The sequence below is a fragment of the Trachypithecus francoisi genome, unplaced genomic scaffold (genome assembly GCF_009764315.1).
Source record: "Trachypithecus francoisi isolate TF-2019V2 unplaced genomic scaffold, Tfra_2.0 Contig01440, whole genome shotgun sequence".
NCBI classification, from domain to species: domain Eukaryota; kingdom Metazoa; phylum Chordata; class Mammalia; order Primates; family Cercopithecidae; genus Trachypithecus; species Trachypithecus francoisi.
Genome location: NW_022681431.1, coordinates 7,274,605 through 7,288,192, shown reverse-complemented (window position 1 = coordinate 7,288,192; position 13,588 = coordinate 7,274,605). Strand labels below are relative to the sequence as shown.

The 13,588-nt window shown below is 40.2% G+C and overlaps 1 protein-coding gene across 9 annotated transcripts in view; it reads right to left on the bottom strand.

Annotated features, from left to right (window-relative positions):
• Positions 1-1,469: 1,469 nt before the first annotated feature.
• The window catches only part of INTS10 (integrator complex subunit 10), a 35,675-nt gene continuing 23,556 nt past the window's right edge, over positions 1,470-13,588 (bottom strand). For 5 of the 9 annotated variants that reach the window (XM_033227026.1, XM_033227067.1, XM_033227083.1 and 2 more), the window contains 5 exons: positions 10,496-10,575; positions 9,173-9,335; positions 7,694-7,787; positions 4,248-4,325; positions 1,470-1,887 (listed from right to left, as the gene is read on the bottom strand). In XM_033227026.1, coding sequence (XP_033082917.1) covers positions 1,731-1,887; positions 4,248-4,325; positions 7,694-7,787; positions 9,173-9,335; positions 10,496-10,575 — 572 coding nt within the window. In that variant the 3' untranslated portion in view covers positions 1,470-1,730. The other 4 variants (XM_033227087.1, XM_033227041.1, XM_033227049.1 and 1 more) reach the window with 2 other exon arrangements.

Here is a 13,588-nt window from a genome sequence, read left to right as displayed (position 1 = left end):
CTGCTGTGGAGCTTCACCTTCTGATCATGTGAGCTAATTCTCTTTAACAAACTCCCTTTCATATATACATCTATCCAATAGTTCTGTCCCTCTGGAGAACCCTAATACAGTGTTAGAAAGCCAAAAGGTGAGAGTGTTTAATTTGGGAGGTTTTAGGTGACAGCACATCCCATGATTAAAAAAAAGAATTGCTTATATATCTGTAATAAACTCATATTACACTAATAAACACCACGAAACAAGCTATTTTTGAGATCAGATGTCTCTTATGTAAACCATCTTATTGATTTTAATATAGCTATAAAAAGGATCTTTATTTAGAAAAGATTTCTAAGACCTTTTACGCAGAGTAACTGCAAAACTTCTTAGCTCTTTCATTCTTAAATACTCCCTTGAAACAAATTTTATTGACGTTTGCTATATTATTTCATGAAGAGCAAAAGGAAAATAAAATTAGTCTAACTGAAAAAAAAAAATCTAGCCTAATAGCTAATACTGGTCAGCACTAACTACACTCAAGGCCCCCTCCCAAGCATTTCACAGGGAGCAACATTTCATTCTCCCAACAACCAGCGAGGGGAGGACCATTCAGCTCCGTTTTCAGACAAAGAGCTTGACGCACACAGAAGTTACCTTGTCCACGGTCACATAGCAAGTAAAGGGCAGGGCAAAGCCAGGATGCAAAGCCACACAAGGCCACCTGGCTCGAAAACCCCTGGGTAGAAACCAGTGGGCCACCCTGGCACAGCAGCAGGGCCTTCCTGGAGCCAAACAGCAGTGGGGAGGCTGCTCGGCTCACCTCGCCTCTTACCTCCACTTCCTGTCCTGGGCTTTTTCAGCAGCCCTGAGCACCTCTCCTTCAGGGGACCGTCAGTGGGGAGAGGTCAGGCTCAAGTTCATTTTTACATAAATGTTTTTGGTGTTAAAACTTCCTGAATGAGGCTAGGTATGGTGGCTCATGCCTGTTGTCCCAACACTTTGGGAGGCTGAGGTGGGAGGATTGCTGGAGGCCAGATGTTTGAGACCAGCCTGGGTAACATGGTGAGACCCCGTCTCTACATAAAATTAAAAACAAATGGCTGGGCATGGTGGTGTATGCCTGTAGTCCCAGCTACTTGGGAGGCTGAGGCAGGAGGATTGCTTGAGGCCAGGAGTTTGAGGCTGCAGTGAGTTAGGATCGTGCCATTGCACTCTAACCTGGGTGTAGAGCGAGACCTTGTTTCTGAAAAATAGACCACCTGAATGAAAACGTCTAATATTATGTTGACATGTAATACTGACCAAAGCCTAACTATGAAAAATAAAATCTTAAGATCATGGAAGACATATGTCTTTTAAGTATCTGTATTAGTAAAATTCATTACTCACTTCAATTATGCTGGGTTTTCCCCCTTGCTATATGCTTAGAAAAGAAGAAAAATGCACCCCTGTTCAAAAACTCATAAGAATCAAAAGAAATTTTTAAAAACTTCAAATTTTAGGATGATTTTTATTTACAAAACAGATTGGGTCTTTGTTTTACAAAAATTACAAAAAATGACTCTTAAAAATAGAGAGAACTTCTCAGACTCTTGGGAACTACTTTTAAGCAACCAAGGAGTTAGAACTCAGCTGGTTTTCTTCTTTGTAACAGCAACAATGACCACGGCTGCGTGCCACGTCAATCACTGCCGGGTGTCTTCTCCTAAAATGACACAGTCCTGAGCTGTGTCTGGTGGAAAGGTCTCCACTCAGGTCAGAGTCTGAAGGAGCAAGATCTTCTCGTTAATGCAGAATCTGTGCAGAACTACCATCAGATTCTCTCCACAGCGGGAGACCTGGCGCTCCATGGCCAGGCGAAAGTCCTCCTTCACGCCTTTGGTGATGCCTCGAGTTACCGTGTGGTGCCTGAGGTCAGCAATAGGGAAACAGACAAAGACCAGGGGTTAGCACCAGCATCACTGATTGCTGCTACTTGGGTAGGAATAAAGCCTGCCCCATATCTAAGTATAAGTTAAGATATTTTAAAAAGAACACAAGAATAGCTGCAACCAACCAAACATTCCAGCCCATTCCTTTTCAGAAAGACTTAAAACTAGACAGACATCTTTCCCACTCTATAAAAGGTTATTTCAAACATTTAACTGTTCACTGAAATGCCACCTGCTTTGCCTTTGAATCAATGAAACTCTGGTGTTATGCATCCCTACTGCTGACTAGTACACACTTCAGTTACTTAGGGCCAAATGGGTCCAGTCCATACTGGCTACAAAGAGCTCGTGTCCAGCCAGGCCAGCAGACCCTCCAGAGGCAGCAGCAAGGAGGAGGGAGACCTGAATGAGCCAATCACCCAAGTAAGCTCCCACCATGGTCCCCGCAGCTGGTGCTCCCAGAAAGGTTCAGGGCTCCTGCATAGCTGGGTCACGGGCACATCTCTCTCCCCAGGACACCAGAACAGGGCAGCTCCTCTAAATGCCGTGCCCACCTAGACTCTCATATGTTGGAGAAAACGCAGGGGGAACTGGGGTCCTGACATGAGAATGTGGCACAGGTCGGGAGAGAGAGGCAGAATCTCTGAGGGGCAGAGGCAGTGGACTGCGTGGTCCTATGCTGTCCGGGTGCTCAGGGGAGACCTGCACGTGTGTGGAAGGGGTGGTGGGGACACAGGCAAAAAAGGTCTCTACGCCCCAAAAGTTGTGCTTTAGAAAAAGAAATCACACATGAAATCCTAGAAAACAGAAGAAACAAAATGAAGAAAGGAAAAGAAAAATCTAGCAAAAATCAGTCAGCTCAGTTAAGAGGAAGGGAGTTGTACCTTACTAGTTCAGCAATTTGGTCGACTCAGACAAATAAAAGTCACCTCTGTTTCCCACCCTGCTGCTAATTTCCCTCACACAAAGTTATAAGGATTGAAACTGAAGACTTTTTATGTCCTGGGCAAGATAAAAGTGTTGAAATTACTCTAAAATGTTTCTGTTTTTAAAAACTTGTATTAATTATCATATCAAATATGGACAACAGGAGTCACCAAGTTGTAAAATGACAGATGAATAAAAAAATCCAGCTTTGTTAGATAAGTAAAGCTATTACAGAACCTTCTAATGCCCGTGGATGTTTTAAAGAACTACAGAGGAAAACAGCAGGGTCGTGGGGTTAATGCGCAGTTCTTTGTGACTGTCTCTCATCAGGTCTGGGTGGGTAGCTCAGTAGTTAGGACATAGCGTCAGTGAGGTCCCACTGGGACAGATGCAAACCATTTTATGCTGCCCTGAGATACTGCTCGTCTGGGTCCCAGGCCGCAGCCTCAAATTGGGGCTGACCCTCTGACCATGTGGAGGTTACTGGCATTTGCAGACGGTTAGCTAAAGGGTACACCCTCCTTTTTTTTTTAGATGGCGTCTTGCTCTGTCACCCAGGCTGAAGTATAGTGACATGATCTCAGCTCACTGCAACCTCTGCCTCCTGGGTTCAAGCAATTCTTGTGCCTCAGCCTCCCAAGTAGCTGGGATTACAGGCACATGCCACCAGGCCTGGCTAATAAACCCTGCTTTTAATACCACTAAAAATATAACTAAATGCTACATTCTGCTGATCAGGGTCCAGTTGTATTCTCTCTATATATAAAGAGTGGCACAATTCAATTATATTTCTATTAGAGCCACTATCACTCTGGTAAGTTTGGATGAAAAAGAGAGTGAGTAAGCTTCTGTGGTTTAAGAATAGGATAAACCAGCTAATAAATGTGGCATTTTAGCCTATCAAATATTTTCAATTCAGAAAGGTAAGGTCTCAAAAAACATCAGTAGCAGGAAAAAAACCACATTAGTGCCTATTTAGATACCAGGCAACTAATTGTAATATGACCATAATGACTGGTCACTCGTATGAATAGCCACAAGTAAAAATGTACTTAAAATAAATGTCAGCATCCTTAAATGTATATGACCAAAAGCCTTAACGTTTTATCAAAAGAGAATCATAGTGCACCTAAGCTAATGTGCACGTAATTGAATACAGTTTTAAATAGCTTTCATTTTTTTTCTAGATCCATAATGATTTTTAAATCGAACACAAACACACTGGCAACTTATGGAAAAAAATAAGAAATGTTACAATATTACAACCAGATGGTTTGCCAAAATGCAGAACAAATTAAAAAATAAAGAAAGCATGAAAAAGAGCACTGAGGAACAAAGAGCTGAGAACCATGGGCAGTGAACATGTTGACAAACAGCACACTATGAGCGGGCGTTTATTCCACTTGGTACCTGTCAGCAGTCTGTATGCTGGGCTGAAGCACAGGTAAGAATTCCTGCTGCAGCAACCCCATGGGAGGGCTAGAAGGCCTTTAAAAAACAGCAAACAGCAGCATTCAAACACCCACACCGACTCACCCTGCACTGCAAAAACAACACTCCAGAGAAAATACACAAGACTGGAAGCAGACTAAACAGAAACTCGTTAACCTCAACAAGCCCCTGGCCGTGGCTGGGTGTTTAAGGAGACTGGGGAGAAGCTAGCCAGCCCTCACTGCACCCGCTGCTGCTGGTGCGTGTCCAGAGGCGTCTCAGTTCCTGGTCCCAGAGCTCAGCCCCCTTTGGATGTGGTAAAAAAGCGACCAGTGAGGAAGAGGACGATGGAATGCAGCTGAATGGCAACAGGGAGTAGGGGCAGCCTTTGAGAAGACACATTTTCAAAGCCAGCCTCTTTATTCCACTCTTCTCACGGTACAACAGTCCCAGCATTCAACCTGGTGATGTCTGGTAACCATCTTTAACAGGATTGAAGCCCCACCGGAGAGGCCCTTCCAAGAGGACTAAATGGTCTGGCAATGTTTTTGATTTAAAAAAAAAGGGTGAATTTGAATTTCAAAAACGTATTGAGAATAGATGGGGGAAAATAAGAGTCCGGGACCCATGGCTGTGCAGAATTCTGTAACAACAAAGATTTAGTATATTAGCTGGTGATCACCTCATAGAACATTATTATCCACCCTATTCAGAGTATAAGTAGGACATTGTTTTCCATTGTAATCCACTCTAATACAACTAAGATACTGCATTTATCAGCACAGAAACATTTCTCTATTTTAAAATACTTAAGAGCAAAAGGTCTGTATAACAGATTAAGAGCTTCTCCCTCCTTCGAGTGAAGCACCGGGTGCCTTCAGTGTTGGTACTGTACCTGCTTGCATCCCAGATGCCACAGCTAGGGCAGACTCACAGCCTTACCCCCGGGGAGAAGTGTACACTGCTCACAACATCTCTGCCACTCATCTGGAGGGACCACCCAAAAGGTCTGTAATGGCTTCAGAGAACTTGTTTGGAACCCAAAGGGAAAAGGAATTTAGATTGTTTAATGAAGAGTCCAACCATTCCTCAGTTAGGAAGAGCTCTCTGCCTTAACCATTGTGCTTTCTACCATGTTAATTTAGGCATAAGTAATTAACCTTGAGATTCACACAGTGAAGACTCTGGGCAAATCCCTAAACGGTCAGATCACTACGGAATAATCCCTATTCCTGCTTCCAAACTGATGAAACTGCAGCCTTCCTAAGAGGCTTGTCTTCTGTAGAAAGTTAGAAGAAATTAACAGTCATACTGATCACGGTGGCAGAGCCTGGAGTTATCCCTCACTAGTTAGAAGTGCATGATGGGTATCCTTTACACAAACAGCTCCAAACACTCTTCCCTGTGATACTAGCTGGTACCCAACACTCCCTTGCTCTCATTCCTCATCCTAGGGTTTGTCCACATGGACTTCTGTCACTCTTCAGCTCAGTAAAAACTGGTAAAAGAAGAAAGGTTCAGTACAATGAAGTCTGAGGTTCAACTGTTGATTTTTTGACAATCCGTCTCTCACACCTGCACTAGTAGTTACGCATTATCTAGGTAAAGTGATCATCATCCGTAGGTTTAATCCTACGTACACAGACTTCAGTTCCACTCTGGCTGTCTCTGTATTAACTCGTATGGTGACTGCTGATGGGAATTAACTAAAAAGCTTGATTCAGGCTGTATTTGTATATCCAGTTTCAAAGTCTAGAAAACAAATCACAATACAAAAGGGGTTACCTGGGCTTCCGTATCCAAAGGTAATCTTTATCCCCAAACACTGTTAAGAATATTTTGAACAACAGGGTTATTCTTCCCATAGTTTCGATTCACCATCTTAGCAAAGTAAATGGGGATGGGAAGATGCCAGTCCTTGTCCATCCTGCTTAAGCAACCCAATGCCGAAAGGTCTTGCATATTTTTAAAAAGAGCATTGTTCTTTTATTTTAAAAGTTTATAATTTAATAACACTTATAACAGGAAGGGGAAAAAAAACCACTTAATCTTTCCATTCTTGAGAATGGATTCCACAAGACCCTACTCTTGCTAGACATAAAAAGAAATGTTTGCTATACAGCAAATTACTGAGGTTACAGCAATCTAAAATGAACATTTCTTACTTCTTTCCCTTGGCATTTCTAAGACTATCAAGATAGAACAAGATGTGGAGTTTTGCTTTCAACAACTGAAAACCAGTTTATTCCATAACTGAGGGAAAAAGAAAAATGTTTTTAGTTTTAGCAGTACTTTCTTCTCATTCAGGATTCAGTCTCTTGCAGAAACTCTAACACTGACTTACAGACACACTGAATGTGCAGGAAGCAAAGGAGGAAGTATGAAAATAAAACTACACGTGGCATTTACAGCAGAGAGGATATATTACCGAAACTACAATGAGGATTGAAGGAGAGAAGCAAGATTTATGAGCTATTTAAAAATCATAAATGGTCACTAATTTGGCATTTTCATCTCGGCCAACCTGGAATTTTAGTAACATCTTGTGGGTTCAGGGGAGTATGGTGGAGACCGACCACTCCCACCATCATTTCTTGGGACAGGTGTGTTCTTAGAGGGACTACACCTGGCTATTAATACTTTGTGTTGTGTAAGTAATGAGGACTGCATAGGAGGGCTTCATAGGTAGTTTATAAATAAAAAGTCTGTAGTTTTTCCTATTTTTCTAACCCAGCACAATTTTAATTAAGCACAGCTGTTTTTTTGTTTTTTTTTTTTTTTTTTTTGAGATGGAGTTTCGCTCTTGTCGCCCAGGCTGGAGTGCAATGGCGCGACCTTGGCTCACTGCAGCCTCCGGCCCCTGAGTTCAAGCAGTTCTCCTGCCTCAGCCTCCCAAGTAGCTGGGATTATAGGCGCCCACCGCCACACCCGGATAATTTTTTTTTTTTTTGTATTTTTAGTAGAGACGGGGTTTCACCATGTTGGCCAGGCTGGTCCTGAACTCCTGGCCTTAGGTGATCTGCCCGCCTTGGCCTCCAAAAGTGCTGAGATTACAGGTGTGAGCCACCACGCCTGGCCACACAGCTGTTCTTAATTAAAGGTACTCTGTGACTAATCAGAAACTTATAGAATCACCCTATAAATTTTTGAAAGGAAAAGATATCATGAATGAGACTTTTGTCCAGTGAAAAAGTTGCAAATGTGACAAAAATACCCCAATTTAAGCAAAGTGTTTTAAGAAATGTAGTTAAGGAAATGCGAGTTTTTCAAAAGATAACCCAGAATCAAACTGACTGTCAAAACAGAGACCAGGTTCAAAGTCCTTTGTATTAAAGTTTTGATAGGTATAGACATTTACAAATACTTCATACAGAGACACAAAAGGTGAGCACTGAGCATGGAAGAGCAAAAGAGAGCATGCTTACTTGATCAGCATTCCTTGATTGGGTAGTAATTCCAGATGAATTTTCCCACCTTCCTGAGTTCTCAAGTAGGCAAATTCCTCCAGCATATCAATATCTGCAGGCCAGATTCAGGTTAACCACAGGTAAAAACAGGTGCCAGTTCTCTCTGATGAGGAAATGGGGTCTCGGCAGTTGAGTAACGTTCCCATTGCCACCCCACTAACTGCAGACTCTCTATTTGAACCCAGATCTGTCTGATTCCAAAACCTCATTCTTATACCCACCAAGCTCCCTCGCACAGATAACTCTTGGCAGGAGATGTGCCAGACTAAAGAGCACAAGGGCAACGTGTTTTCCATATCGATGATAATTAATACTACATGATCACAAGAGCAAAATCTTTTTGTTTTCTTAATAAGAAATGAAAGAGGTGGTGAGAGTAGGGAGGACTGTTTGGTGTTAGAGAACATAAAATTCATAAAAATCAACTGATTACTTCTTCATAGCTGGGGTGCAAGGATCTTTAGATGCATCAGAGGAGGAAGCTTCTGCGAGTCACCCAAATGTTATGCAATACGTCGATGACATTCATGTACGCATTTTTCTAGTGAAAAATTATGTAACTTTCATCAGATTCTCAAAAGATATCTGTCCCAAAAAAGGTTAAAAACTATTACTTTGGCCTGGCATGGCAGTGCACACCTGCAGTCCTAGCTACTCAGAAGGCTGAGGCAGGAGGGTCTCTTGAGCCCAAGAGTTTGAGACTGCAGTGAGCTACGATCACACCACTACACTCCAGCCTGGGTGACACAGCAAGACCCTGACTCTAAAAAAACAAAATCAAAATAAAAACTATTGCCCTGAGCACCTGAACAAGAATATCATTTATATTCCTTGTGATTCAGAAATAATGTAATAAGATAAGCAATGAAGTAAAAACACCCAAATTGATAACTAACCTTTAATTCAAAGGTCTTTCCCTAATAAACTGTGAAATAAACGCATTACCTAATGTCAGAAGCAGCTACTATGCTGTGCAGCATCTCTGGTGGGTACTCATTGGTAGGTAAGACAGTTATGGCAGGGTGCCCTAACAAGTGATTGGAGGGCACAGCCACTGTCCCCAGAGGCCACAGGAGGCATTCTTTTGATAGATGGAAGAAGAGGAACTATTAGTATTATATTCCATGGCTAAACCAGGCAGGCTGGACCTATCAGCAACCTGTAGGCTATTACTGGAGGCATTTTGGGTACCTTCTGAGAAGTCAGCTAGCAGTGGAAAATGGAAGAGGGTGGTAAGATTCCCAATTCCTTGAATCATGTCTTTACGACTTTCACAAGATCAACTGCCACAGCCCCGGTTTTAATCCCCATTCCTTCTCTTCACTGCAAAATAGTAAAAATCATTATTTCTATGCAGAATGGTTCATTCTTTTTGTATCATGTATTCATTCTAAAGAAAATCAGAATGTGTTATGCTTAAACAAGAAAAAAGGATACTTGTAACGTAATTGAAAAAATTCTCATATTGGAAATTTCCTTGTTGGCAAATCTTATTGACAGCTTTCAGGAACAGATTCTCGCCCCGTGGCCACTCCTGCTGAAGGAGCACAATCACATGCCCCAGTGCCATGTCGTCTCTGTTGTCTGTGAAAGCTCTAAGCTGCAAGACAAAGATTTATACAAGATAGAAGGAAAGGGAAGTCACAGGGTCATCTGAAATATACCAAACATCACTTTCCAAAAACATGCTGTAGATGCAAATGTGTGATAAAGGTCGTTAGAGTAAGAAGGAAACAAAGGCAAAACGAAATGGCTGGTAAACATCACAGCTGCCTTCTAAGGAAGGTGGATTCTAACCAACGAAGCCTCGGGCTCCCTCTGGGCTGTGCACAGCTGCTGGCAGTGTGTGTAGATGGGAGTCAGACATGGGTGGGCCTGAAGCTTTTGCATATGGGAATCAGGGGTAGAGAACTTTGATTGATCCTGTGTAACGGAGAAATAAATCTGGAGATTTCTTTGAAGGGGAGCAGATGGGAGCAGAAGGTGGGCAAGAGGCCATCTAGGAGACAACTCTTTGCAGAGAACATGGGATTGGGGAGAAGGAAAGGCGATGAGCCACAAGGAAGTAAGCAGAAGTGTGAACTAGAGAAATGGTCACAAGAGTTTTTGTTTCAAATGAGCGGTTATGCATAAAATCACACTTTAAATTATTTTTGTTGCCCTAAGTGATATGGATGATGAGTTAAGTTTGGGAGTTACTGCACTGAAGTGGAGTCCCAATGTTTTACTCTCTGGCCGACAAACGTTCTACAAACAATGAAGCCTCCCTGCTCTAAAGCTGTGCTGTATCTACCTGCAGCCAAGGGCCTTGGTGTTCTTTCAAGTCCTGGAACTTTCTCAGCTGTTGGGCTGTTACTGGTGTTTACCTCTACGCCTAACATGCTTCATCTAGCACATCTTTACAATGACAAACTCATCATCCCTCCGTGGACCCAACCACAATTTGTATTCCCTTTCTTTGTAGCTAATGTATTTATATTGATAAAATATTTACCAAACACTACAACAGTCAAGGTTATTTGCATATCTGTCCTACTATTACACTTTTCGAGGACGGGGAGAACTTCTGACTTCTCTTTGCCTAGCACAGTCATTATTTAATAAAGACTTGTTAATTACTAGCCCATGTGCTTTTCTAACTGTTTGGGCTGCTCTTGAAAGTACTAAAATAACAATCCTTAACAAGGTTCTCAAGTTCTCAAGTCATGAGAATAATATTTGAAATGAAATTTTTTTCAAGCTAATCAACTTTGAGCTTACCTTAAAACAGGCTAACATTAAATGCAGGCAGTATGGCATGATAGCTTTGCTGGTACATGGCAGGAGCTTCAGATCCGAACCTAACAGAAGTCCACAGTGTTAGGTTAATGCATGTTATGATCAAAGAAAACAGTTTTGAAAAGCAACTGTTTAAGGTGCTTTCTTTAAATAATAATAATAAAACAAAAACAAAGAATATGCAACAGTCACACGATTTCAAATATAGTTGAAACACAATTATACTTTGTGATGGTGAAACTGGCTTTTGATGCTCTCTAGATTTCATTTATCAATATTCTTTCCTAAACTTGGTTAAATACCTTTTATGAGAAAACATTTCAAATATACAGCAAATTATATACAGAGAATTTGATAAACACTGGTGTGCTCACCACTCAGCTTCAAGAAATGTTAATATTTTAATTTTAAACATTTCTAACATGAATAATCACAAAATCAGTTAAAGCCTATTGTGTATCCTTCTCTGATCCCATTCTCTTCCATCCCAGAAGTAGCCATAATTCTGAAGGCAGTGGTTGTCATTCCTATGACTGTTACACACATAGGCAACAATGGATTGTTCTGCGTGCTTTCGGTCTACTGTATAAATGGTGTCATTTTGTATGTATCCTTCTGCAAATTGCTTTTTTTACTCAACTTCATGTGGTTCGTTCAGATTTATTAAGTGATCAATATCAATACATGTAGCTCCAGTTCATTCATTTTCAGTGTTATAATAGTATTCTGTTGTCTACATATACTGTAATTGATGCATCCATTCTTTTTACAGTGGATATTGACATTTCCAATTTTTCACTATTACAATGATAAATATATATTCTTACATATTCTCACACATTTGTGGAAATCACTTTAAGTGACAGCTTTCAAAGCAAGATCCCGATCTTTCCTTTTTGGTCTGTGTTCTTTATGTCTGTTATTTTTCTCTGCTCAGAGGCAAGATAGCAATAAATAAATATATTTTTTCACATGGGGCCCTTTACACACATACTTACATAATGTGATATATCCAAAACAAAAGGTGCATGAAATAATAGTCTCTCTTCTTATCTGAGATGTCTTTTAAAAATATTATTAAATTCTATCTCATTAAAAAAGAAAATTTCTGGTTGAAACTCATGACCCAGTAAATGAAGACTCATAGCTTGAAAAACACTAATCTAAGGTATACAACTAGGAGGTGAGGTACGTTTAATAATTAGGTAATGAGATGTTCAGCTTGGTTATGTGAAGTTGGTTTCCAGAATGGTTGCATGACTTTCCACCTCTCCCAGAAGCACATGGCACTGTGTTCCTTCACATCCTAACAGTCATTGCCTCTTCAATTTTTGCATTCTGCTGTGTGTGAAATGGTAGCTTATTGTTTTATTCAGAATTGCCCATATGACAAAATGTTGAGAATCTTTCCAAATAGTTTTTGGCCATGTGGATGTCTGCTCCTCTGAATCTGTTGTTCCTATCCTTTGCCTATTTTTCTATGGGGATTGGGTAATTGCTTCCTATTGGTCTGGAGGAGCTCTTTCAAAACTCTGGATACTAAGTTTTTGTTGATTTTGTGTGATAGACAATTTTCTGGCAATCTATGGCTTATCTTTTCACTTTGATTGTAATAGCCTTTGTTGGTGTTTTAATTTTAATGTGATCAAATGTACTAATCTATTTTTAAATTTTCTTCTAAAAGTTTAGAAGTTTTGGAGTTTCTGCTGTCACATTTCAACCTTAAAATTTACAGGATGTCTATGTAGTGTGAAGGAGGGGATCTCATTTTTTTATTGTCGTTTTTTACATTTGAATAAAAAATTGTTCTAGTACCACTTACTGAATAAATTCATTCTTCCCCCACTGAATTTTAATGTCATCTATTTCTCAGTTTTCTATGCTGTTCCACTGGTCAATTCCTGTGCCATTACTACCCTATCGTAATTACTAAAGCTTTAAAATAAGTCTTGAAGTCAGCTAGGTCAGTCTTATCCACCTAATCAGTTTCTGGAAGGTATATAAAGTCATGCAACCACTCTGGAAACTAACTTAGCATTACCAAGTTGAACATGTCGTTACCTAATTATATACCTTGCCTCCTAGTTGTACACCTTAGTGTTTCTCAAGCTGTGAGTCTTCATCTACAGGGTCATGAGTTTCAACCAGAAACTTTCTGTTCTGCAGAAATACTTAATTTTTGAAGAAGTCTGGGCTAGATTTTTTTTTTTTAAACAATTTGTTGTAGAAAACTTCAAACATACACAAAGTAATCTGCTCCAGCACCACTGGTTGAAAATCTTTCCTTTTCCTATTGAATTACTTTGATGCCTTCATTGAAAATCATTTGATCAAATCTATGCAGGTCTATTTCTGGATTCTCCATTCTTACATCAATATTTTGTCAACTCTGCCTTGATTATTATGCTTCTATATTAAGTTTTTTTATTATGTAGTATAAGTCACTTAGTTGTGTCTTTTTTAAAACTTTTGACTATTCTAGATTATATAATATTTCCACTTACATTTTAGAATCACTTTGTGAACTTCTAGCAAAAAACTTCCAAAAACCATAAAGTCTACCGTAATTTTGCATTGAATCTACAGATACATTTGGGGAGAAATGGCACCATAATATAATATTGAATCTTCTGATCTGGAAACACGATCTGTCCATTTTCAAAAATCTTTCATTTTTCTCAGAAATATTTTGTGATATTCAAAGTGGAGGTTTTGCATATCTTCCATTAAATTTACCTCTAAGTATTTTATGTTTTTATGATGCTATTAGAAACAGTATCTTTAAAAATTCATTTTGTAATTGCTTATTAATAGCATACAAATTGAATTGATTTTTTATACACTAAAATGTCCTGGAACTTTTTTTTTTTTTTTGAGACAGGCTCTCACTGTCGCGTAGGCTGGAGTGCAGTGGCGCAATCTTGGCTCACTGAAACCTCCGCCTCCCAGATTCAAGTGATTCTCCCACCTCAACCTCCTGAGTAATTGGGATTAAAGGCGTGTGCCACTACACCTGGCTTATTTTTGTGTTCTTAGTAGAAATGGGGTTTCACCATGTTGGCCAGGCTTGTCTCA